A 24,769-nucleotide genomic window follows, 5' to 3' on the forward strand; every position below is an offset into this window, starting at 1 on the left:
CAGAGAGAAAAGGGGAGGGGAATCACAAAGAGAGACAGAGAGAGAGAGAGAGAGAGAGAGAGAGAGAGAGAGAGAGAGAGAGAGAGAGAGAGAGAGAGAGAGAGAGAGAGAGGAGTGTGCTCAGACTGAAAGTCTGAATCAGTAAGAAAGAAAGCTGGTGACTGTTCACTGTTTTTAGTGCCTCATTGGTAATTCTCATCTTAAAGGAGTGGGTTTAAGTTTCTTCCGTTTGTCTGTTTTTGGATTTCCGTGACCCTCGGACTACAAATCGACTCGAAAGCCTTTGTGAGAGGATCCAGTCTTTCCGTTTGAATCGAAGCTCATTGATAGTTTGTGTTGATTTGGAAGAAATCTCCTGTGTGGATCTATTTATCGCCTCTGACATGGGATTTGGCAAAGCGCTGCTGATTTTAGGTGAGTCTTTCATTGAAGTTTGTGTGTCTTAATGTTCCCGTCTGTGTGCATGGGGAAACCACAACTAAACACAGTTTACAAAATGATCTCATACTTTAGTCAAGTACCTTTATGTTTTCTTCGCTAATCACACTTTTATAGAAAGTGTGATTCTACTTTCTATAAAAGTAGAGTCACACAATCAGAAAGCAACTCTTTCAATTAAAATAAGAGTTTTAAGAGGATAAGTGGGACTTTACAGAACTCGACAGGAATAACTCCTCAAAGTTTTAATTGCTTCCAGCTCTTTTTAGCCCAGGCTTCCAGTTGTGAACTGTCACCAAATTGTCGGCAAAGTGACCTTCTCCAGTCAGATGTGCTTTTTAGGCAAAGAGGATCTTTAAGGATTGTGGATGAGGCTCAAGCTGTGAAAATTGTGGCTAATCTGAATAAACCACAGCTGCTGAACTTTTGAATCACTAGTGGGAAGACATTTTTTTTTTTAAGCTGAGATCTGACCAAGGCTGTTTAGCCGGTTGTGTATCTATGTTTATATCTTTCCAGATGTAAAAACATACAGTGTGGGTTGGTTAGAGGAACATACCTTCAGAAGTACCTGATATTATATTATTTTAAAAGGACAGAATTACTGAGTTTGTTGGCTAAATCTTCAACTTTTTCTTAAAGTTGCTAAGGTACAATCTGGTGACCGTCGAGGTTGTTGCTCTCCAATGAAATCATCCCATTAAAAAAAAACCTTTGAGAAGATGTGAGCTTTGTGGCACGGTGTATCCATCATACATAAGGCGCACAGAGATCTTACAACAATGTATTTGGTCAGCATTCGGCACATAGTCTGTGGTGTTTAAAACAAAATTACAAATGGTACTAATTGGCCCAAAGTACAGCTGGAAAATACCCCCGTACCATGATACCACCACCACCAGCCTGAATCTCTGATGCATGGTCTGATGGATCCATGGCTGCCATGTTGAAAAGATTCACCTTCATTTGTAAAAATGCAGTCACTTTTCCCATCACACACCTTTAACGTCTCTGTTTCTATTCAGTTACTCTTGGCTTACTTCACATTCTTCCGATTAACATTTGTAATTTTCTTAGCAATGAACATTAAAATACACAGAATCGAGCTTTGAGCATTGAAATCGTCAGCAAACTTTTTGAAGGGACTTCCCTTTTAGCAATTTTCTCAATCTCATTAAAGATCATTTCTGAGCATAACATGGCAACGTTGCTGCAGAAATCGAGACCGCTTGGAACTGGCAACATTTTTTCCGTCTTAGTGTCCAACTATAGAGAGCCCTTATAAATTATGGCCTCAAATTTCTGCTCCGAGCTGAAGGAAGTGGCACCGGCTGTTGTTTTATTACGTACTTTGGTCGTAATAAGAGGTTATTTAAGCTGCTGTTGCCATTCTATCATCTTCAGCCAGTTTTCCTTTTCCTCTCCGACCTCAAACATCAACAAGGAAAGAAAAGGCCGTGTGTGAAAATCCCCAGATCATCAGTTTCTGAAGTTCTAAGACCAGCATGTCTGGAATAAACAACCGCACCACATTTCAAATCCCTTTTCTCCTCCATTCTGATGCTCGGTTTGGGTTTCAGAAAGTTGCCTTTGAAATGTTCATAGCAGGTTGAATGAGACAAGCTGCTGTGTTTGCTTTGGAGTAACAGTGAACTCAGGGGGGTCTGCAGCCTGCGGCTCCGGCGCCGCAGCCGGCTGTTTGGACTTTACACACTGAATCTTGGTAACTTTAGAAAAAAGCAACATATAACCAAAAAATATTGTATTTTTTTTTACATTTATTTTAGTTTTACGTTTTTCTGATGAACAATTTTCACTAAATATCTACAAAAGAATACATTAAAAACCACAAGTAATCTTTTTTTAGGTCTTTTTTTTTTCTTTGGTCATTAAGTTGGAAACTACGCGTTTTTTTCTCAGAATCAGAATTAGTTTTAAAGATAAAGATCTTGAGACCAAACAGGAATTAGCTTAATTTTTAACAAAAACTTTAGAGGATTTTTTAATTTATTTATATACAAATATCAACGTCCCATAGAAGAAACTTTATCCACCCACGTTACTGGGAAAAATGCTGAATTTAGAAATAAAAATGGTGGTTCCTTAAACCCAACAACAAAGTTTTTTTTTGTCGATATCTATAAAAAATTATAAGCAGTCATTGTTTTTCCAACAGATTATGTAACAGTTGCTTCCCTATTCAATTTTTATTTGCTTGACTGAAGGCAAAAGGTCAAAGGTCGCCCTACATACCTTAGTCATTTGATGCCCAGCTCCAGTCAGTCCACTCCTTCACCAATTTGTGCGCCTATTTACTCAGTGCAGCGCTGCTTCTTTCATTTCCACTTGCATCTTTTATGAGTAAGCCAACCGGTTCATACAAATGTAAAATAGCATGTTTATTTCTAACATTAGAGATAAATTGCTATAAAAATGTTGAATCTCATGTAGAATTGAATCCAATCTTAAAACATTTGATGAAAACTTTATCTTGCCATTCGTCACAGTCCTGATCCTCGTTTGAAATCGCTGACCTATGAAATGTGACAGATTGTGAATCTGATTTAACACAAGCAGTTAAGAAACACGGTCAGTGAATGCATGCAGCTTAATATGTTGTTGTCATTGTTTTCTCGTAAAGTCGCGATACGAGTCCTGTTTTATTTTATTATTTTTTTTACTGCTGGTGAAAGCTGCACTCTGAGAAACACATCACAAGTTAATCACAGCACAAGGCCATCTGTAGTAACTGTGGAGTCAGCTACTTCCTACGGACACTTAATTCAGAAAATAGAGAGAACAGAAACTTTTTGGAGCTGCTTGTTAGGAAACTGTGTGAAATGTTCATCGTTTGCGTCTGCCCGCTCAGCATCGAAACTGTCAGGAGATTGAAATGACATCACTCTTTTTTCTTTTTTTTTTTCAAACATGCCAAAATGTGTGTGTGTGTGGGGGGGGGATGTCAGAAAGAGCTGTGTGGTGTGTGTGTGTGTTCTTCTTATACGCCAGGTGACGCAAACTATCAGGAGTGGAAAGAGTTTTTTTTGTTTTTCATACGTTTGTACTTTTGTAGTGTGGAAATGTTTTGTCACTGAACAATTTAAAAGCCACTGAGGAAGACCAATTGGAAAACTGGTCTTTGTATCTCTGTATCCCACTGGGTTGGCTCATAGTTAACCTGTACTGTATGAATAAACTGAATTTAAAAGAAGCTGCCGTTTACGTTTGTGTCTGATCTCAGCAATGGATTTGACTTCTTCAATACAAGCAACATTGTCCAAAAATTTTAGAAATATCAGAGTTTTTCTTTTGCCATGATTGATAAATCCTATCAGATAAATCTCAGACTAAACCTGACAAAATGTTTTGAGAGAAACGCTGACTTCAGGCAGCTGTGTTTTCTGGAGACTCGGTGGCCACGGCATGCTAGCTCATGTTCGTGAATCACCCGGCGTTATCTCGGCCTGCTTTCGTTCCAACTGAGATCTTCCCATCAACAGTGGGTCTGTGCTGCACGAATCAGATCCTGACGAGGTCTGCCGACACTTATTCACACGCATAACACCCAAATATATCTTTGTGTTCAATTTCCACCGAGGCTCCACACGATTTATTACGATGACACGGATGATTGAGGCACAATCGGCCTCCTTTTCAGCGTGGTCGTTTTGGCAGCTTCATCTCGGCCTTGAAAAGATCATTCTATCTTGGAATGGTTGTTAAGCGTCCGACATGCCTCACTTCCCAGGTTAAATGAGACAATGAGTGACAGTGAACACAGGGGGAGGCTTTGTTAGCTTTGTTAGTGCTCATCGCGGATATTAAGTTACATGACACAAACGTTGACGATGCAAGGCAGAGGAGTCACGTAGCCGACTTTATGACCGCCGTCTGCAAAGTTTCCACATTTACTTTATAACGGAGTAAATTATTTTAATAGTACTTTTGAATTGCGGATGGAAATTTTTCCTTAATGCTGAAGAACGCTGTAAAGTTTTCACACCCTACAATCAAGTCAAGTTTGTGTTGCTCATTTCAGCAACAAGGCAATTCAAAGGGCTTTACACCTGGAAACTATGAAAAAAATAAAAAAAAAACATTACATTTTGTCAAATGTCATCTTCAAAATCGAATATACATCAAATCTGTTGATTAATGGTCCAAATACTAAGAATTAAAGCAACTTTAAGCAAGTGGGATTGCAGCTGTGATGTAAATGAACGCAGTGATTCAGTTTGTTGGCACGATAGCCCCTCTAATCCCGGAAATGTTCTTCAGGTGATGGAAGGCCGGCTTTGTAATTGCCTTTATGTGTCTTTGAAGGTTCAGCTCAGACCAAAGAGATCATAAAACACAAAAGGTTGAGGTGGATCCCATGATAAAGGATGTCATGGGATCCACCTCACATGGTTTTATGCAACATCATCAGAGCACCAAATGTCATCATGAAACAGCTGAATGATAGCAAGAAAAAAAAAAGACCCAAATCACGAATCAAAGCTTTTAAATACACTTAGACTTTGCAAGGTCAATTTGTACTTAGGTATGAAGAAACCTGACACCCAAAGGAGCTCGATTTGATCTGCTCCCATTTCTGGACTTGTAGCGGGAAGCCATATTGGATGTTTTTGCCACATACGAGTCAGCTAAGTGGAAAAAGGACCGCCGTTTTCCAGACCTGCTGAAGACGATAAAAAGGCACATTCTTTACTCCTCCTCTTCCTGAGCTGAAGAGTTTGAGAGATTATCAGCAAAATGTGAGTTGACAACATAATATGTAAAACACTTGTTGGGGAAAAAAACCCAACAGTAAACACGCGCAAGGTAGGTCATAAATTATACCCTACAAAAAGCAAGCCACAGTTTGACCAAATACCTCTACCTCTATTGCTTCTGCAACATTTGTACACAAGCTTCAACTAGGTATTTATATGCACAGTTAGTATTTATAATTATTTATTGAAGGCTGTGATGAAGATAAAGCTGGAAGACAAGCTTGTATGAGTAAATAAGGTACAATAAACATAAAATAATAACTAATAGATGTTTACGGATATTGTTTTTCAGCCAAAAACACCAGAATCATACAATCCTACAGCTAAGATTTAAAGGTGCATTTGATCGTACCCATGCAATGCGTTGTGGGAAACACTGGGAATAAAATCATAAAAACAAAAACCCCAAAGAAATTAAATTGGCATCTGAGCTCCGAACACATTCTGCCCTTGTTCCCATCTGCAGACCACTTCACCGCATAATCAAACCCAGACACAGTTTTTCTCACTCTGGCTCAGTGAAACGCTGTCTGGTCTGCCTCTGGCTGACATTACGGGATCCCAGCGCTGTCACACTGCAACAGAAGGCTCATTGTGGCCCAAAGGAGGGAAACACAGCGAAAGGATCTTGGAATGTGAGCCGGAGCTCCGTCTTTTAGCAGTTTCATTCACTGCTTTTCAGTCATGGAAATGTGACCGGCGTTAGTCTGTTTCGAGGGGCGGTTCGCCTTTTGGTGTGTCACGGCTGACGTTTGTCTGGAAATACGGAGGAGGAAAAAAAAGTCAAGTGTTTTGCATGCGAGTAAATGTGCATTCGTTTCCAGGACTGGTTAATTATTAACATCAAATAAAGATGGGGCGAGGCTGATAGTCATAAAATGTTGGCCCTTTTGTCAAAAACTGTGTGGTGACCAATTTCCCAGTCTGCTCTGCAGTCCCGGTCCAGTACATTCAGTGCAACAGACTAGACGTATCTTCTGCAGCTTGAAATAATCTCGACTCTTATCTTTATTGGAGTGAAATGAGTTGAAAGCAAGAATCATTGTGTTTGTACATTTCTGTACAGACGGCATGGTTTCCATTTCCTTGAGGACTGATAAATCAGTTTGCGGTTTTTATGTGCTTCTAGGTCAAGTTGCTTTTTTTCTTCAGTTTCTCGTCTAGATTTTACCAAGTTCCCCCCTCTCTCTCTTTTTTTTTGGCAGCGCTGATTAAAGGTGGGAGGGAAGCTTATTTTTAGCGAAAAGTCTTCCTTTTGGAGGTTTCGAAGGCAGACGAAAGCAATGAATTTCATCACATCCTGAAAAAGGTGACATCTTGCAACAGGTCGTGCGTGGCGCTCGGAGTTTCAGACCGCCAAGCAAATCTTAGTGTCAGAAAATGACAACCAGAGTAATAATTGCAATGACATGCATGTTGAAATCGAAAAACTGCAAACAACAGCAGAGTGGTAAACACAAATTACTGAGTTTGTTGCAGCTGCTGGGAGGAAGGATCTGCAGTAACGCTCCTTTGTGCGACTGGGATGAAGCAGTCCGTCACTGAAGCAGATGTCCTTCTTGGCTACAGCATGAAAAACCTTCTGTTCCGATGTCCTGTTTCAATTCAAGCCAGTTTCACTTATTTAGTGCCAATTCACAACAAATGTCTTCTCCAAGAATTATAAACAAAGTCATTGAAAACATGGCAACGTGAGGAAATTATGTTCTTTGCTGCACGTCCACAGCAGCAGTGCAAATCCAATGACTATTGGATTTGACGTTAGCGTCCTAGCAACAGTGTCATTGCTGTTTTACTGACGTGTTTACCTTTAGCACAGTTTTCTCCTCATTGCGTTGCTTTTGATCAGCAATGATTTTCAGCTTTAGACTTTCCCGTGGAGGCCATTTTGAACCGGTCTCTCATTCGTTCTCATTGTCGGGCCTTTAACGTTTTCAATGACTACGAGGAGAGTGAGGTCTGCAGAGCTGTAGATGTTCCTTCCTAACCTCCTGAGTGAGTCATGGATCTGCTCTTTTCGCAACTCCTGGGAAGGTCCATCACTGTTTCCTCCATTTGCAGATTATTTCTCTCGCTGTGACTTGTCAGCGTCCGAAATTATCAAAATGACTTCTTGACCCTCTCCAGGCTGATTTTTTAAACTTTTTTTGACACAATAAATTGCTTTCTGAGATCTTTTAACCTACTTCACGTTACAAGACATGTTCTAGAAAACTTATGTATTGATTCTTCTGCCTGCTTTTCTTGTAATCAGGAGCCCAATGACTTTTAACTCTACAAACAACATCAGTCATGGTCAGATGTAACCCACAATTTCTGCTCTGCTGGTAAATTAAAGACAAAACTTCATCATTTACTCCAGTCTGTCATGGTATTGTGTGACAGAAATATCATTTTTGAGACGGTTTCCACCAGCTTGCTCTCTTTGTGTTTGTCCCTCAGCATTTCTTTCTCATGCTCTCTCACCCCATTTCTTACTTTGTCATTGTAACAACTCCCGTCGTCTCATCGGTTTCTCTTTCCCAGAATGCACATCAAGGGAATTTATTATGCGAGACATTTGGCTAGAAAATCTGTAGTTTCGATAGCTCCCATTCAGCTTAAACCTCTGCTGTCAGAACCCGGCGTAAGATAAAAACCAGCGTTGCAGAAATGCTGGATTTAATCAGTTTGTCGGTTCTATAAGTTCACGGCGAGGCCAGGACTCGCTGTTCGAGAGCACATGCTGTGGATTCAGTGTTTTTTCATATTACAGCTTTGCTACATCGAAAGGTAGAAGGAGACTTCTAGCATTTTCAAACTTTTTTCAATTGCTAAATTAACCAACAATTATGACCACAAATAATCCTTCTTTTTTTAATTTTCAACATTTACTCTTTTTTTTTTTACATCTTCATTAACCTACCAGTTTCCTGCATGCAACTCTGCTTAGTTTTTTTTCAATGCAAATTCATAAAATGCATAATTTACTTGATTCAAAACTGCATGCACATAAAAACTGTTTGTGTAAATCTCTCTGTATTTTAAAATAATAGCTCTTAAAGTCAGTTCTGATTTAAATGTCAGCTGACTGTTATATTGGTGGCAAACATGTATCTGACTCATTCTTTCTAAATGAATGAGTAGGACAGATGTTTTAGTTTAAAAACTAAGGAGCTCTGTTTTAGCTCCCATCATTTGGCAAATAAGTAAACAAAACAAAACAAAAAGAAAAAAATGTGCTAACCATAAATTCTCAGACAATTCATGTAAATAAATCATCTGCTAGAGACGCGTAACTATCATGACGTCTCGTCTTTAATGAAACATCATAAAACATTTGGCTTTCCAACCCCTCCAGCAGACTTGTGCGATGCTGAAACATCTCCAGTCTCAGGTTTATCCATTTTTACAAGCATTTAGAAAGATTTACATTTAAGACTGTGGTGGGTTGCAGTATGTGTGAATAACCTTTGCATAAATCCACTGAAAACGGCGCATCCAGCCAAAGGAACTGACCTATGGAACAAGAGTAAGACAGCAAGAGCTGGAGCCGCGACTCTCACTGGGATAGAGTTCATGTTTCTTGAGCAACTTATATTTCTATTTTGAATTCTTCTCCTTTATGAAGTGTTTGAAAGGATAAGATAATCCGGTCACAAACAGCTACGAACGTCCTGATAAATACGCTTTTACTAGTTTGCAATCGTTGACAAGCTTACAAACAAGCCTTCACATAAACTGCTGTGAAGTTTTGTGTGTGTGTGTGTTTCTTTTTTTTTTTATTGGAGTAGTTTCAGCATTGAGAAAGTGTGCTTGCTGTTAGAAGGGGGAAATTATTATTTTTTTTGCTTCATCAAACTGCTGACGCCAAGAGAGTTATCTGCTGCAGGGAGGGTATGTACAGCTGAACTTTCTGAGTGAAAGAGAACAGGATATAAGAAAAAGTCCAGTGGCAATTCAACTGCAGAGAAATTTAGGGACATTTTCACTGTAAGAAAAGTGCCAGAACAGCAAAAAACGTTTCACTGATTAATCAGCAATAAATTTTAATGGCCGTCCACAGAAACGTTATTGCTTCCCAGCATTAAATGCTTTATGCTTTATGGAGGGCTCGAGCTTTCTGTTTTCATGCGTACCCTCAAGTGGTGCGAGGTAATAAAAAAGAAAACTCACGTATAAAGTAATATTCGGTCTCTTTGTCTCCACAGGGTTTGTGTGTGCACTGCAGAAACCCGTGTTTCTGCAGTGCAGCAACGGCTTCCAAAACAATGACGGCAAATGCGAAGGTACAGTTCTCACAGACCACTTTGTCTTTGTTCTTCTGTTTTCTGTGATACAGTGATTATGGCTAGAAGTGTCATTCAGAAATGGAGGTATGGTTGAAAAGTGTTGATTTGTTATTAGTTATACCGGCATCACTTACGGAACACCAGCCTCCTTCAGAGTTCTGATATCAGGAAGCAGAAATGTTTATCTCGACCTCCTCCCTGCTTGCTGTACGTCTCAAACACTATGTCTCAAAATTGCAGATATAAATGAGTGCAATGAGGTTCCTGAGTTCTGTGGGAACCACGCAAAGTGCATCAACACCAATGGCAGCTACTACTGTGAATGTTCTGCTGGTTTCCACAATAAAAAAGGGATTCCCAGCTTTACTGTTCAGGAGGGACAGTGCACTGGTAAGTATGGTATCCACTGCGCTGAAAATGGATCTGAGAAATTGCTCTTAACTCTGTTTGCATTTTCTCCTCCATCAGATATTAATGAATGCTTGGACAATAATACAACCTGCGGTCCTCATGGCACATGCAATAATGTCATTGGGCACTATAAATGCGTCTGTAACGCCGGCTACGAGAGTGCAGACGCCAGCAACAACACTGCACACTGCAGAGGTCAGTGTTATTTCCTCTCTTCTCTCAGTCCTGGTTGATAGGTGTACTTACGCAATCTGGAAAAAGAGCAAAATACGATCCAAGAGGGCGGAAAAAACCAGACTCTCCTTCTGTTCTCCCACCGACTTTTTCCTTCCACCAACCAGAACAAAAAACTGCAGGCCCACCTTCCCTCCCGCTGCTATCAACTCATTATGAAATGATAACAGACCTTCCAGTCCGTGCATACACAAAACACTTTACTCTCAAGAGGCGCTCAGACATCACGTCACTCGGTTTATTCAACAGAAACCCACTTGATGAACGCTGAAACGAGGAGTAACGATAACAGAAGCTGGGAAGATTTATGAAAATCAAGAGGCTCTGTCGTCTTTGCTATGCAGAGCGAAATACCTCCGACAGCTATTGGCACACGAGAGGCAGACCAAGTAAGGTCGCGAGGACAAAACCCTGGAGGGCACTGGTGGATTTAATTCAGACTAGTTGTAGGAAGGAAGGAGGAATGTATTTTTTTTTAAATACCAAGGATTTTTTAAAATTGTAAATAAAGGCAACTAGTCTTGGTTATCAATGAAATGCTCCCATGCTGAGGAAAAGCCAACGTTTTAAAGTTAAACTGTTGTGATAACTCTCAGGGAACGTTGTTGCTGCTGAAATAAAGAAATTTCACCAGCAATAAAAGAAATAAATAAATTACATGCACTAGATGAATGACTTTCGAGATCAAACACAAAGAAATAACAACGACAAAAAAAGGTTGTTCTTCACAATTTTCCAACAACACTCTGTGGATAAACATTTTAATCACAAAACATTTCACTAAGTGCTCTATTGACAATCTTCTTAAATGTGCTGCCAGCAAGAGAACAACTGGCTCAATGCATTGGGGCCTCAGAGTTGCCCTAAATTGCAAATCGTGACTAAACGGCTCTCCTTCAATCTCCTCCACAGACATAGACGAATGCGAGGAACACGAAGACATTTGCGGAGAGAAAGGTGTCTGTGAAAACCTTGATGGGAGTTATAGGTGCAAATGTGACCCAGGACACACCAACTACGGCCAGGAGAAAACCAAATGCTCCAGTGAGTGTGAACGCTGCTCTGCCTTTCGTAGAAAATGTTCAACTGCTCCTTATAAACCATTTCTATCTACCAAAAAGTACCAGGGATCACACTGAGAAATTTCTCAAATTCTTATGTTCTCAAAATACTGTCACGGTGTTATTACATTTATTCAACATTAGTTGATTTAGTCTTGTGATTTTTGTTTATGGGGTTTGTTGCATCTGTGCCTGTATTTCTGAAGAAGTCACATAGATTCTCATCTTCAGATCTGTTTGCTGACACACAGCCAGAACCGGTTTCTCACAGCTGAAGAAGGAAGCAGCGTCCACGCTGTGTTTCTTCCCGCTGCCACTCGGCCTCAGTCTTCTTGTAGATTCTTCTTGATATTCTTAATCTACTTCCTGTACTAGATGCCGTGTTTTCCGGACTATAAGTCGCAGTTTTTCTCATAGTTTGGCCGGGGAAGCGATTTATACTCCGGAGCGATTTATGTGTGGAAATGAACACATCATTATATCACATCGCATGTTATTTTCACCCTGAACCGCAAGAGGGCGCGCTAGGACTGTGTTATCCTCCTTCGGAGTTAGCAGAGTTGTTTACAAGCGACACCGAGGAAGATTTCGTTGCGTTTAGTGATTTGGAGAGACACGGATGGTTTGGTAACCCTGTTAGCATGTTATTTATGCTAAAGTTATCTGAATAACTATTAATATATTATGCTAACATACCAGGCACGTTCTCAGTTTGTTGTTTTGTCATGTAACGTTAGCATACTGTACCATTATCCAGCTTGTTGTTGCCTCTATTCTGTTTTCATAGCCTTTCAAGATGACATGTCTGTTCTTAGTGTTGAATTTCATCACATGAATTTCCCTCAAAAATGCGACTTATAGTCCGGTGAGACTTGTTTATGTAGCCTATTTTTATTCTTTATTACGCATTTTAAGGCTGGTGCGACTTATACTGAGGAGCGACTTATAGTAGGGACAATACGGTAGTGTCGCCTGAGACCGTCTCATTTTCAATCACACCTTTTGACTCGCCTGTCATCAGAACTGGGTTCAGATATGAGACACGCCGTGAATGTCATGTAAATAGTCAGCTATTTCCTTTTTTCTCGCAGAGCTGGAGTGCGACAGCTTTGGTGCGGACAGCGATGCGGGGAAGGTACGTCTGGATACGTCATCAGCCCTCATAGTGTTGAGAGTGATCAATAAACCGATTGATCTCCTGATTCTGTCTCCTAGTCGTTCGACGGGCTGGCGGCCATGTTGTCCATGATGAGGAACAGCTGCTTGGCTCTGTCCAACCAGAGCTTCTCTGCCGGTGGAAAGGCGGACGGCGACGCGCTGCTCGAGGTCAGGAGAACGACAAAACCCAAACTCCCACACGTTCTGAGCCCACTTCCGGGTTCCCGGTTTCCTGCGCGTTTCTTTCGGTGCAAAGCAGAAGCTCGTTGCGCAGGAAAACATTCCTGAGCGCCAGTGTGTGTGAGGGGAGTGACCGTCCAGCTGGAACGAGCCTCAGAAGACTCACAAATGGAAACCAAACGTTCAATAAAAGCAGATTAGCTGCACGAGAAACGAGTCAGCTTGGGGTAATTCATCAACTGTGGAGAGTGGCTTTTTGTAAGTGCAGACGTGGAGGTGCATATGAAGGTCTTCATTTTAAAACGGCAACAACAAAAACTGTTGCTTATGGTTAAAGTTGACCTCCTTGAGAGAGTAAGCCGTGTTAAGATCGGGTATGGTCATTTTTTTCATCCTGACCATCTCCAGAGGTGACCCACAGGGTGCTGCGTTTGGACTAGTTACATGTATTTATGCTTAAAAAAAAAAAAAAAATCAGCTTCAAGAAAATCTGTCATCTCCAGCCATTATCCACTCTCACCAAAGTTGTCATTTAAGGTTTTTGATGAAAAAGAACATATGTCTAGAGTTCAAAAACTACAAATAAATTACAATAGGTCAACAAAGCACATTTTAGATGTCAATTAAACACTTCTTTGCATTTTCACAGGATTCTGTCCTTTGGAAAATTATATACAACTGTAGCTTTGTCTGTTTTTGATGGATTTCTTGTTTCGTCCTCATTCAGATAAGTCACTTGCAATGCGTGGAGTATCCTGACATCTTATTTAGCTAAGGGTAAATTAAAAAAAAAAACTGCAGTTGAGGAATGTTTTTTCCAAGAAGTTCCTCAAGAAAATGTAACCACAGAAGCTCATGGAGAGGAAGGAGGAACCAGAAAATATCTGGGTGACACTTTATTTAACAGGGCGCGCATAAGACTGACACGACACTGTCTTAAACATGACACAACATAAGTGTCATTCGTAAATAATGACTCTTTTAATGAAAAGTTGCTCTGAAGGTTGCATTGAAAGTCCGTTTAAAGTCCCAACTTTATAGTTTTCGCATATTTACAAATAAAACTCCAAAAGTAAAGTATGCATTTGCTTTTGAAGCTCTGAGTAACTTAGTTGGACCACCTTTTGCTGCAGTTACCACTGCAAATTCTCTGAGGGTACTTTTCGACCAGCTTTGCACATTTATAAAGTGTCATTATTTACAAAATAATACGACGTTGGCACTTTTAATGCAACGTTTAGAGAAACTTTGCATTGGAAGTGTCATTATTTATCAAACGACACTTCATAGACATTCATAAAGACTCCTTCATGTTCATAACAGGTGATATTTCACGTTTATGACAGCGTCATGTCAGTCTTTTGCACATCCTGTCAAATAAAGTTTTATCAATATGTGAGCTTAGATGACCCAGCTGGCTTGCGATGACCCTGTTCAGTTCTTCTTTCTCAAAGGTCAATTCCGTCCTTATGCCGATGACACAGTTCTCTATTTTTGCGTTGATTGTTTTTTATTATTACACCACTGCAGTTACATGCTCTAATGTATTTTATTGCATCAGTCTTGGACATCAGAATCAGAATTTATTGTAAAATTATTTATTTATCATTTTACAATGATAAATAAAACAAATATAACCTTCATCTGGTCATTTTTATGTGACTCAACACGTCGAAAGGAAATAGAACAGGTTTAAAAAAATGTCTCCGTCCTCTGTCTCTGTCAGAAACTTCTGACAGCGACTGACACCATCCTGTCCCCTGGATCCGTGGAAAACAGTAAAGGCGTGACTGGGCTGCTCAGTGCTGTGGAGAAGTCGATTTTACTGATTGGTCCTCAGCTCAAAGCCAACGACACCAAAATGGAGACCAAAGAAACAGGTATGTTTCTACCCTTGTGCTCATGGCTTATAGTAATTATAATAATGACAATAACATTGTGCCGTGCTTGTCAAAACAGAAGCAAAAATTACAGTTCGAAGAGGAGCTACCCGCCCAACCGGACAAATCCATCTGACCGGTGAACACGCTGATCTCAACACTGACTGGACAACAGCAGCTGGCAAAGGCCCATATCCTGGTGAAGGCTTGACTCTGAATAACAGGTCACGCTCATCTTCACAAACATAAACTAACTCTGAGTCTCCCAAACAGGTTTCGCTCTGGCCGCGTTGCTGAGCTACAAGAACCTGGAGGGGTCTGTAAACACGTCTTTCGAGGACCTGAAAGAAAAAGAAAAAGACGCCGTTTCCTTCCAGGTCTTCTCCAAAGTCGTCTCTGTCGTGGTTTCCAACCCATCGACTCAGAACCTGCACAGTCCTGTCAACATTACTTTCAGACATCTAAAGGTAGGTCCAACCTGTTTTTTTCTTTGGTCCACTTAAATAGAACTCCCATTCGTTTGTCTAGAAAGTTTGGTTCATTTTGGGGACGTGTGAATGCGATACCAAACTCCGATGCGAACCAAAAATGCGAACTCTGGTTCGCCTAAAAACCCCTCAGTTTACTTCACTTCAATTTTTGGTTCAATTGAAGTGAACTCTGGTGCGGTTCGCCGTCATATGCAAGCAGGAAGTGGACAATAGCACAATTGAACCACGTGTACCAGATGATAAAGATGTGAAAACACCCTAAGAGATCCTCATTCCTGGTAGCTCTAATCCCACCTTCCAATACAATGAGAATCTGCAAGAAAACACCATATGAAGTCTTTACCAGGCAACTTTCAGAGCTTTCTCTGAAATCCAATGAAGGCATAAATATACCACACCCTCTGTATTTAACTGTTGATTTTGGTTTTCACATTAGGACATAAAACCGACCCCTGAGGTGAGCTACATCTGCGCGTACTGGGATGAGAGAGGAGTCTGGTCCCCAGATGGCTGCTCCCAGGAGCTGTCCAACGACACACACACTGTGTGTTCGTGTAAACATCTGAGCAGCTTTGCTGTGCTGATGGCCCTTTATCCCATGAAGGTAAGTCACAGATGATTCTTACCAGGACAAAGCGCATCTTTTTATTTTTCCAGATGTGGGAACTATGCAGAATAAAGAATGTTTTTGGATGCAAAAAGATATATATGTCCATGGCATTAGGGAAAATATAAATATGTTTGAACCTGGCGGAGGAATTTGAGCCAGTTGAAGCCGAGAAGATCACAGTTACGTATTGAGATGAAGTTTTTATTGAAGAAATAGAGCTACTGATGAAGTAATGGGCTCAGTTTTAATGACTGGGAAGATTACGATTGACTTTAGAACCACATCAGGCTAAACTAACCAGCAGAACCTAGAGGAACTCAGGAAAGCGACCAATTAGAAATGAACACAAAGGGAACCAACAGGACATAAAATGATTTTTAAAAAAAAACCCTCCCAGAGATTTACACCAAAACACGAATCTGAACCAAAATGGTAAACTGGCAAATGGACTGATGATAAATAATGTCTTTCCAGACACACTCACCTCTCACAGTGTTTATGGTTTCAACTTTATGGGGTGTCAAGCATTTTTACAAGACAGGATCCATTGAGATTCCGACGTAAACAACCAGATTCACTCAATACGAGTCATGTGTTCAGCATTTCGTCATTGTAAGCTGACCTGTGTGCTCTCGCAGACCAGCTTTCAGCTCCAACTGTTGACCCAGATCGGCCTGACCATCTCCCTCGTCTGCCTGGTGCTGAGCGTCCTGACGTTCATGTTCTGCCGGTCCATTCAGGGGACGCGCACCACCATCCACCTGCACCTCTGCGTCTGCCTCTTTATGGCGGACCTCGTCTTCTTGGTCGGGATTTCTCGAACTAAACCAGAGGTAAGGATTAATAGTGATACTTCAAAACAATATTACGGTACTTCAAGGGGGCTGTTATGTTAAATCAATTTGTTGGCATTTTATATTATGTTGCGCTGTTATCCCCTCATCAAAAAAATACTTGGGAGAGTTGCTGCATGTTTGAGAAATATGTGAATCTCACTGAGAATAATGTGCTGAAGGCAGAGGGCTGGGAAGAGCAGGAGCTTCTTAAAGAGACAGAGACTCAATTTCAAGGCATCAAATCGCAAAGTCAAATTTCTTTTAAGCCATTTTTGATACAGATAGCATTTGTACGGCAACTGAAGGTAACATAGTGACGTGATTGTGCTAAAGTACATAATACTTCCCCGATTTGTTTCCCCTCTCAGAGATCTCGTGTCATTTTGTCTTCCAGGGCGGCTGCAAGTTTGTTGCCGCAATGCTCCATTTCTTCTTCTTGGGCGTAATGAGCTGGATGCTGTTGGAAGGGGTGCAGCTCTACAGAATGGTGGTCCTGGTGTTTAACGCCACCGTCCGGCCCCTCTACTTGTACATCACCGGTTACGGGGTCCCTCTGGGGATTGTGGTCATATCCGCCATCATCAGACCAGGGGGCTACGGCACTGAAGACCAGTAAGTAAACATCTGAGCTTTTTTAAGAAAATGCTGCACATAAAAGAAATCATTGCTTTGAAGTGAAACCAGGAAATTCATGTATTGCTTGTTTTGCGTCAGTGGAATTCAAACACTTTCTGTTATCAGCTTCTGTGACGTGAGCTTTTTTTTTTTTTTCCCTCCTTCTTCTTTTTCTTCTTCTTTCATCTCGCCACCAAAGCTGCTGGCTGTCATTGGAGCACGGCCTGATCTGGAGCTTCTTCGGCCCCGTGTGCTTCATCATCGCCGTGAACGTCTTATTCTTCATCGTCACTGTGTGGAAGCTCGCCCAGAAGTTCGCCACCCTCAACCCGGACCTCTCCAAGCTGCACAAAATAAAGTTAGTCATACACGAGCGCCTCTGCAATGGATGGAAAACGATTTGAGTCAGAAAAAAGGAAGAAGCTTTCCTACTTCTATCCGGTTTCCCTACATTGATAAGCTTTGGGGGTGTTTTTTACTCCTTTTCGACAGCACATTCTCAGCTGTAAAATTAATTGGAGTCTGAAAATGTCCTTGCTTGGATGCAGAAGCTCATAGATCCGGGGTCAGTCTGAGAAATTAAAACAGAATCATCCTCTTGCATAAAATGCAGCTGCTTGACGAAGCGGCCATAAAGCGTGAGATTGGGATTTAAAAAGGGGTCGGTGGGCAAATGAACAGATGGTTGAGTTGGCGAATGTAGCGCGAAGCACCTTTTCAATTTGAAGAAGCCGAAATTAAAGAATGGCAAATAAAAGCAGCGACGTTATAATTTGTCCCTGGGGAAATTACGACACTTCCTTAATCTTCTTTAATTATGACTTCTGCTTTTGAGTTGTTTTTTTTTTTACATTTTGCAACACAACTGAAAGTACGTCGTAATAATGAAGAAAATAGGAAGTTTTCAAAATTGTGTCGTCTCCCTTTTATGTCTTAAACCCAAAGTGAGAAAGATTTTCTTCTAAAAACAACTAATTAGCAAATAGACTCAATCTGTGTGTAATCTGATTGAGCACTGTGCAAGCCATCATAAAAAATAAATATTTAAAACTCACTTAGCTGTCCATCCAAACCAGAGGTCTGCAGCCTTTTCCATTCAAAGAGACACTTTTGCCCCCGCTGCTACAAAATAAAACACACGCAGAGCCACGAAAAGCGATTTTATAAACGTAACTATGAAGGCTGACAAAATGACACAAAAATTGTTTTTCTATTTTTCTATTTTAGAACAAAGTGAATTACCTTTTACAAAATAAAGAAAATATGCTGAATGAGATGAGACTTTTATGTGAAAATGGGAATAGGTAGCATAGTTCAAAGCTTGATACTTTTATATTCTGATTTTTGCATAAGAATTTCCAGAAAAAAAATTCCAAAAACAACAACTTCCTCATCAAAAACTTTTCCTTATTTGGTATTTAGGAGCCACAGTTGGGGGTCCAGAGAGTCACAACTTGCATAGGAGAATCTGAAGACGGGGCGGCTGTTAGTTATGATCTCCAAAACTCTGGAAGACTAGAAAAATGAAATCCACTGCTGAGAGAAAGCCGTAAGAGCTACTCTCTCGTCTGACCGATTTGAGATCAGAAATCAAAAGAATCAAATGTCATTTAATAGAAGTTCTGAACTTTAACATACGTGTGTTTTTTGTGTGTTGTTTTTTCTTTCTGTTTCCTTTTGAGTTTAAGATTGTAAAGCAAAAAGGTTCAAGCGGTATCGCCTTCTCAAATCACAGTAAATTACAAACTGAAGCTAATAATCAGCAAATATTTTCACTGGATCCTTAAATCCAGGTTTATTTCCTGACTTTTTCTTTTTCTTTTTTTTATTCAGTTGTTAGTTCCTGTTTGGTTTAGGCTGCAGTAGATTTTAAACTGGGACAAAGGTCCCAGCATGACAATGACCCATGACAAGGTGGTTTCTACAAATAATTTTAAAAAAAGTCTCATGTTTTTTTTTCATTTTTGCATGCGAGGACCTTAGAGGTTTGGATACTTTTGCAAAGGTTTCACTAAAGACATGCTAAATGTCTCAGTAGTGGCATTTTTTTTGTCTTCGGAGATTTTTCACAGACTCTGGCAACGTCTGAGTCACGAATGAGAAATCTTCGTCTGCGTTCTCTTCTCCTCCGAGTCCCGCCTGTCTGATTTGTCGTTTCGCCCCGCAGAGCTTTCACAGTCACCGCCATCGCCCAGATGTGCATCCTGGGACTGATGTGGGTGTTTGGAGCCTTCTTGTTCAGCGAGGGCATGACGGCGGTCGCGTACATCTTCACCGTCCTCAACAGCCTGCAGGGCGCCCTGGTCTTCATCATGCACTGCCTGCTGTCTAAACAGGTAGGAAGGATCCAGAAGATGTTTGTGGGAGTGAATAGTGCCGGGAGGAAAAGGATTAAGTTCAAAACCAGACCAGCGGTTTTAAAAAGAGATCAAGTGTTTTAGATAGAAAGCTTCTCCAAAATGCTGTAAATATGGGATTGGAACAATGCACAGCGCGTTGAATATTTTCCCCTGTGGCTCTGCTGCCCCCTGCAGGTGAGAGATGAGTACGCCCAGTTCCTTTCCTGCGTCTGCACGCCACAGAAGAAGAGGTACTCAGACTTCAGCAGCACCAATCCGTCCAGCAGTCAGTCTCAAGTACGTGCTGTTTCCTGCCTTTGATGGGCTATTTATTTGTTTCCGCTTAAGGCGTTTTATTAAAAAAAGCTGAGTTTCTGCATAGGTATAACTCATGATCAACATCTAAAACCAGACAGTAGTCAAAAATACTTATTGTTCCAAATGTTTTCTCTAAGTTCAGACATCAAACCTCAGCAAAAAGGAAAGTAAATTTGCCCAAAACCTCCCCAAAAAAGATCATTTAAACTATCGTTGATGTTTGTTTTTGGCATTTTTCAAAGCAACAATCGGACTGTGGGAGATTCTGTCTTCTTATTGGCCGGTGTAAGATACGGTAAATCTTGAGTCCCATGGTAACATTTGCTCCGCCTTTAAAAACCAAAATGAATAACAAGATTTAATTTGTCTCATGTCAAATGTAACATAGTAAAATAACACACCGATTATCACTGTCTAAGTCATTGTTGAAACGTTCTTTCTTCCTTTCCTTCTTCCAAAGTTTTGCCTTTGAAACTTGCATTTGGAAAGACTCTTGTCTTGAATGTTTAGGGAAAAAATGTAACATCAGTTAGTGAGTAACACTGTGCCCAAGCGTCGACGATCACGGTTTCGATAACCCTTATTATTATTATTTGTATATAAAGACTTACCTGGTGAGGTCTGAAATGGAACATCTGTACTGTAAATCATAATTAGTGTCATATTTCATACATCTTGCAGTGCATGGTGATCTGTACTGCTGTCCGTTGGGTCGTAACAGTTGATTTTGAAATCTGGTGAGCGTTGTTAAGTCTTTCCTCATGATGTGGCTTGTTTCCCTGCAGGGTTCCCGGAGTGGACAGATCACAGGAGAATCCCAAATCTGAAGAGCTTCATCATTTTTATCGCGCCTCATGGGCAGAAGATCACTCCTTCAGTCTGTCAGGGCAAAGACTGTCGAGGTTCATATTACCTAGAAAAACAAACGTGTCCTTTTGTTTCACAAATTTTTTTTTTAATGATTATTCTTTCAGCCTGCCGTTGTTGACCAATAGGAGAGCAGCAAGAGTGATACCTTATTTAAAAACTAAACAGAAACACTATAAAACCGAAAAACAACAAAAAAAAGCATATTGAGTGAAACCATCAGCCGGTTTCAGGATTTGGACTTATGCCGTTGTACTTTTTTTTATTTTAGACTTAAGGGTGATCAGACTGTGAATTGTGAAAACCAAACCCTCCATCTTACATGCGCAATTCTGCATGGAGTTTCACCAGGATGAAAAACAATGTTAGAGCCAAAATAAAAGGATGAATTTTGAATATATTTTAACAATTCCTCGTGACTCAACGGTGCCCCCTGCTGACTACTGAAGCAAACGCAACGTTTCAGGAAATCTCTTGTCTTTTTTGACAGTGCTGTTTAAATACTCTGTAAGGAAAATCTTATTGAATGATGCACACCGACTTCAATTTATAAAAGAAGAACAAGTCACCAAAATATAATGTAGAGAGAGAGAGAGAAAAAAATAGGTCAAAGTGTTTGATAGTTTTTCATGATTTTACTGCCATTCACAACAGGACAAATTGTATGTGATGTGATTTATACTGTAAAATGATCCAGGTTTTTTTTTGTTTTTGTTTGTTTTCTTAAAGTGAGCCTTAAAAATATTTATGCAGGAGTTGTCTGCGTTACATCGATGCTGCGTTGGTGAGCAGAAGTAACTTGTCAGTTCAACCAGAACATATCACAGTTATTATATAAGCTGTACTGCCTTCAGAGCAACTAAAACAGAGTTTTATGGATTTAGACATATTCTTTTTCAAAACGCAGGCAACAGAAGTTAATACACACGTGAGCAGATAGTTTGCACTGTATTTTATGTAAATGTTACCTGTACAAATAGTAATGTTTGTTTGTTTTGTGCGTACCGTGGTGGGAAAAAAGTACAGGACGCGTCAAAAAGTATACTGCTAATGTGATGATGGGGGGGCCATTAAATTCACACCAGATGTTGGTAACAATCCAAGTTATCCTCAAATGTTTACCGTCACCCTGGATTAAAACACACTTTTTCCAACACAGAGTGAAAAACTGAACGTAAACTAAATGTATAGCAGTTTCCTTAAACGTCAAATTATTCACAATTTAAGAAAAGAAGAAATTCATTCATATTGAATAAAATGAGGCCGTCTGCATGTTTCCGTTTATGTTTTTGGACATTTTCAGATATTTACAGATTTTTTCTTGGACCTCTGAAATTTCTAAGTTTGGTCCACTGAACCTGTCAATATCGACCACCACCACTAGGGGGCAGGAATTCTTTGAAAACACTGAGATTTCTTCAAGTTCCTTTAGTGTCTAGGCCTCTTTTTTTATTTTACAATGTATTAATTTTAATGCATTTCATCCCTATTCTCATTACACATGTTACACATACTTCCTGACATATTTGTTGCGATTTTGTTGTATAAGTTTGGCCACTGCCAACGTCTGGGGTGAATGTCGTGGCAACAGCCAAATCAGAAACACATCCGCCTGGAGAAATTGCCGAAGTGTTTGGTACTTATTCGCCGGGCTATTCCTGTGGTATTTGTTTTCACGTACTGTAATGAAATATTTTGCTTATAACGGGACGGAAACTCACACACGGCCTCTTGATTTCGAACAAAATGGGTGATGTGTATTGCTTTAATCACTCGTGGCTAATGTTAAAACCTCCGTCTTGGCTTATGACTGAGCTTTCCTGCTCTTTTATTATTGTTATTGTTATTATTATTGCAGTTGCCAACCAAGTAAACATGGGACACGATAAGAGCTTCGGTAATCAACATAAACGGGCCCACCCTGCTGATAAGGCTGCAGCAACTTCCCCCAATCATGCAGCGTTTGTTGAATAAATGTCCATTTAATTACCGTGTTCTTATTTTAGAAGTTGCGCGTGTGTCCAGGAAATGTTAGTCGCTGAAAGGAAATAAGAGCTTAGGCAGACGCAAGATTTCTGCAGACCTGAGTTCGTTTCGTATCATTGCACTTTTCTGTTGTAAAAAAAGAAATATTCAGTACAACTGTAGGTTTTTCATATTGTTATGTAATAATAGAAGAAGAACCTTAATAGTTTTATGCAATTTAATTTTCCGTCATTCGCATCTGTTGAATCAGACATGGAAAATGCTTTTTCAGAATAGAGGCTTTCGGAGCTGCGTCTTGTTTTATCTTCCTATTTATGTTCGGATTTAAATGTTAACTCTGTTTTACCAGCTGTTCTGCGGTTTGTAATTGTCATGGTTTTTATTGTTGTTTTTACCGTTTTTATTTCTGCAAAGCAAAAAGTTGTATTTATGCTACAAAAAAAAAAAAAACAAAAGAAAAAAAAGAAGCAATGTGCAGCTTTTTTAAAATGAATGTAAGATTCCTTATTGTTAGAATATAGTATAGCTACGTTGATAAATATGCTTATTTTTTTACTTTGGTTCACTTTACACTATTTGGTACGTTTTCGTCAATAGATATTGTCCACACTTCTGAATAAAGCCTTTTCTTCATGTGAGAAATCTGATTCATGTGTGTTCTCATTATCAAAACTCTCTTTACTGACTAATTCGATGGATTTGCGTCTTACTGAAAAGTTCATTTACTTAATAAAGTGAGTAACTAATTCAATTTATTAAGTAAATAAAGTGACTTATACACTCACTTTATTAATTGGACACAGACTGGTGTTTTAGGACTTTATTTCTATTAAAATGATTTTTTTTTCTCTCCTTACACCTCGTAAAAAGACATCAGTGAAGGTTAGAATAACATATTAGGCCAATAAAACGGCCTTTCAACAAAGAAATGTTTACTCAATGAAAAGTGTTTCATAGCTGCTTAAAGGTTGTTCTTTTTAAAGATCCTTTTACTCTGATAAGCGAGTCTCATCAGAAGCCCTATTTTGGTTTAGCGACTATGGATGCACGTCGACCCCTAGACCCGAAGGTCAATCGGCGCACAGCGGCGAGTCTGAACTGCAAGTCTGGGTTTGACTGGAAAAAAGCTAAACAATCAGCCACAAACCTATGAATCAGAGAAATGCACCAATCAGCTACCTCACAGCTTCGCTGTCATGGAAATGATTGCAGAAGGTGTGTAAAAACATGTCTTCTACACACCTGTACACGTAGTTGTATTGTATAGTATCTGATTGGGGTTTTTCTCCATGAAATGCAAGGAAATGAGTCATCTCACACTCATGGGTCTCCAAAAGTCTTAGACAGTGGGCTAAATAAACTGAAGAAACCACACAAGGATGTACTGACACTAGATGTGACACAGAGTTTTCTTTTGTAAGCTCCTAATTTGTTTTCAGACGTCTGGCTAGAAGCTCACGTACATCATGGGGATTATCGTTGTACAAATCAGCCTGATTAAAAACCACTCTCTTCTTCTACGCTTCGCTTCGTTCTGAGAGTCTGCCATCGACTGGTTGAGCCTTTGCATTTTACCCAATCGCCCAATATTTGTCCATGACGTATGAAGCTTACCGGGAAGTTGCCAGAGGAAAACAGTAATGCCTTCATGAGCTCAGGCAAAAAAGAAAAAACGAGGATGGATGCTCTCTGCTGAAATGTTTCTTGCTGTCTTCCACGTTCTTTCAGCAAACAGTTGGGACAGAGTTGTTTCTGGTTCCACCACCATTTACCTGCTGTTGTACCTGCCTTTGAAAGGTTTCCTATAAGATTGTCTGAAAGTCTGCAGCTCATGTGACCAAACCAGCTGAGGGGATGAAACGTTAAAACTTGAGTTCAGATGATGTTTTGACTTGAGTTGAATCTCAAGTTAGAATGTTAAGTTTTAACATTATAACTCCACAACCTCTACCTAACTAGAGGTTGCACCCAACCTCAAGTTGGGTAACCCCAAGATCACTGGGTCTTCTTAAACTAGCTAAAAACTGTGAGCCGCGCTGAAGTAAATAAAAGAGAGAAGTTCAAAATGCATACTGAGAGTGAAACTCCTTCCTGAACGTGAAGATATATCACAGATTTCAAAAGACAATAAAAACAGCAAGCTGCAGGTAATAAAGGAAATAGCGCCCCCTTCACTTCCGGAGTGCAACGGTCCCATTTCTGGACTGATCAGTAGGAAATGGGTCAGGCTAATAAATTTGGGGCTCTTAATTATTTATTTAAACTGTCTTTATAACGTGTAGTCCTGTGTATCTGTTGT

General features: G+C 40.1%; 1 protein-coding gene across 1 annotated transcript; it reads left to right on the forward strand.

The window, feature by feature from the left end:
- Positions 1 to 87: 87 nt before the first annotated feature.
- LOC129367299 (adhesion G protein-coupled receptor E5) lies at positions 88 to 23,112 on the forward strand. Its single transcript, XM_055041645.1, has 17 exons — positions 88 to 414; positions 9,404 to 9,481; positions 9,725 to 9,874; positions 9,953 to 10,090; positions 11,042 to 11,173; positions 12,282 to 12,325; positions 12,406 to 12,516; positions 14,255 to 14,408; positions 14,488 to 14,607; positions 14,682 to 14,875; positions 15,336 to 15,503; positions 16,148 to 16,342; positions 16,740 to 16,957; positions 17,160 to 17,318; positions 19,128 to 19,296; positions 19,495 to 19,596; positions 20,403 to 23,112. The coding sequence occupies exons 1-17, from the start codon at positions 384 to 386 to the stop codon at positions 20,442 to 20,444; spliced, it is 2,205 nt and encodes a 734-aa protein (XP_054897620.1). The 5' UTR covers positions 88 to 383; the 3' UTR covers positions 20,445 to 23,112.
- Positions 23,113 to 24,769: the final 1,657 nt, after the last annotated feature.

This window comes from Poeciliopsis prolifica, unplaced genomic scaffold (assembly GCF_027474105.1).
Source record: "Poeciliopsis prolifica strain line A6 unplaced genomic scaffold, Auburn_PproV2 SCAFFOLD016, whole genome shotgun sequence".
NCBI classification, from domain to species: domain Eukaryota; kingdom Metazoa; phylum Chordata; class Actinopteri; order Cyprinodontiformes; family Poeciliidae; genus Poeciliopsis; species Poeciliopsis prolifica.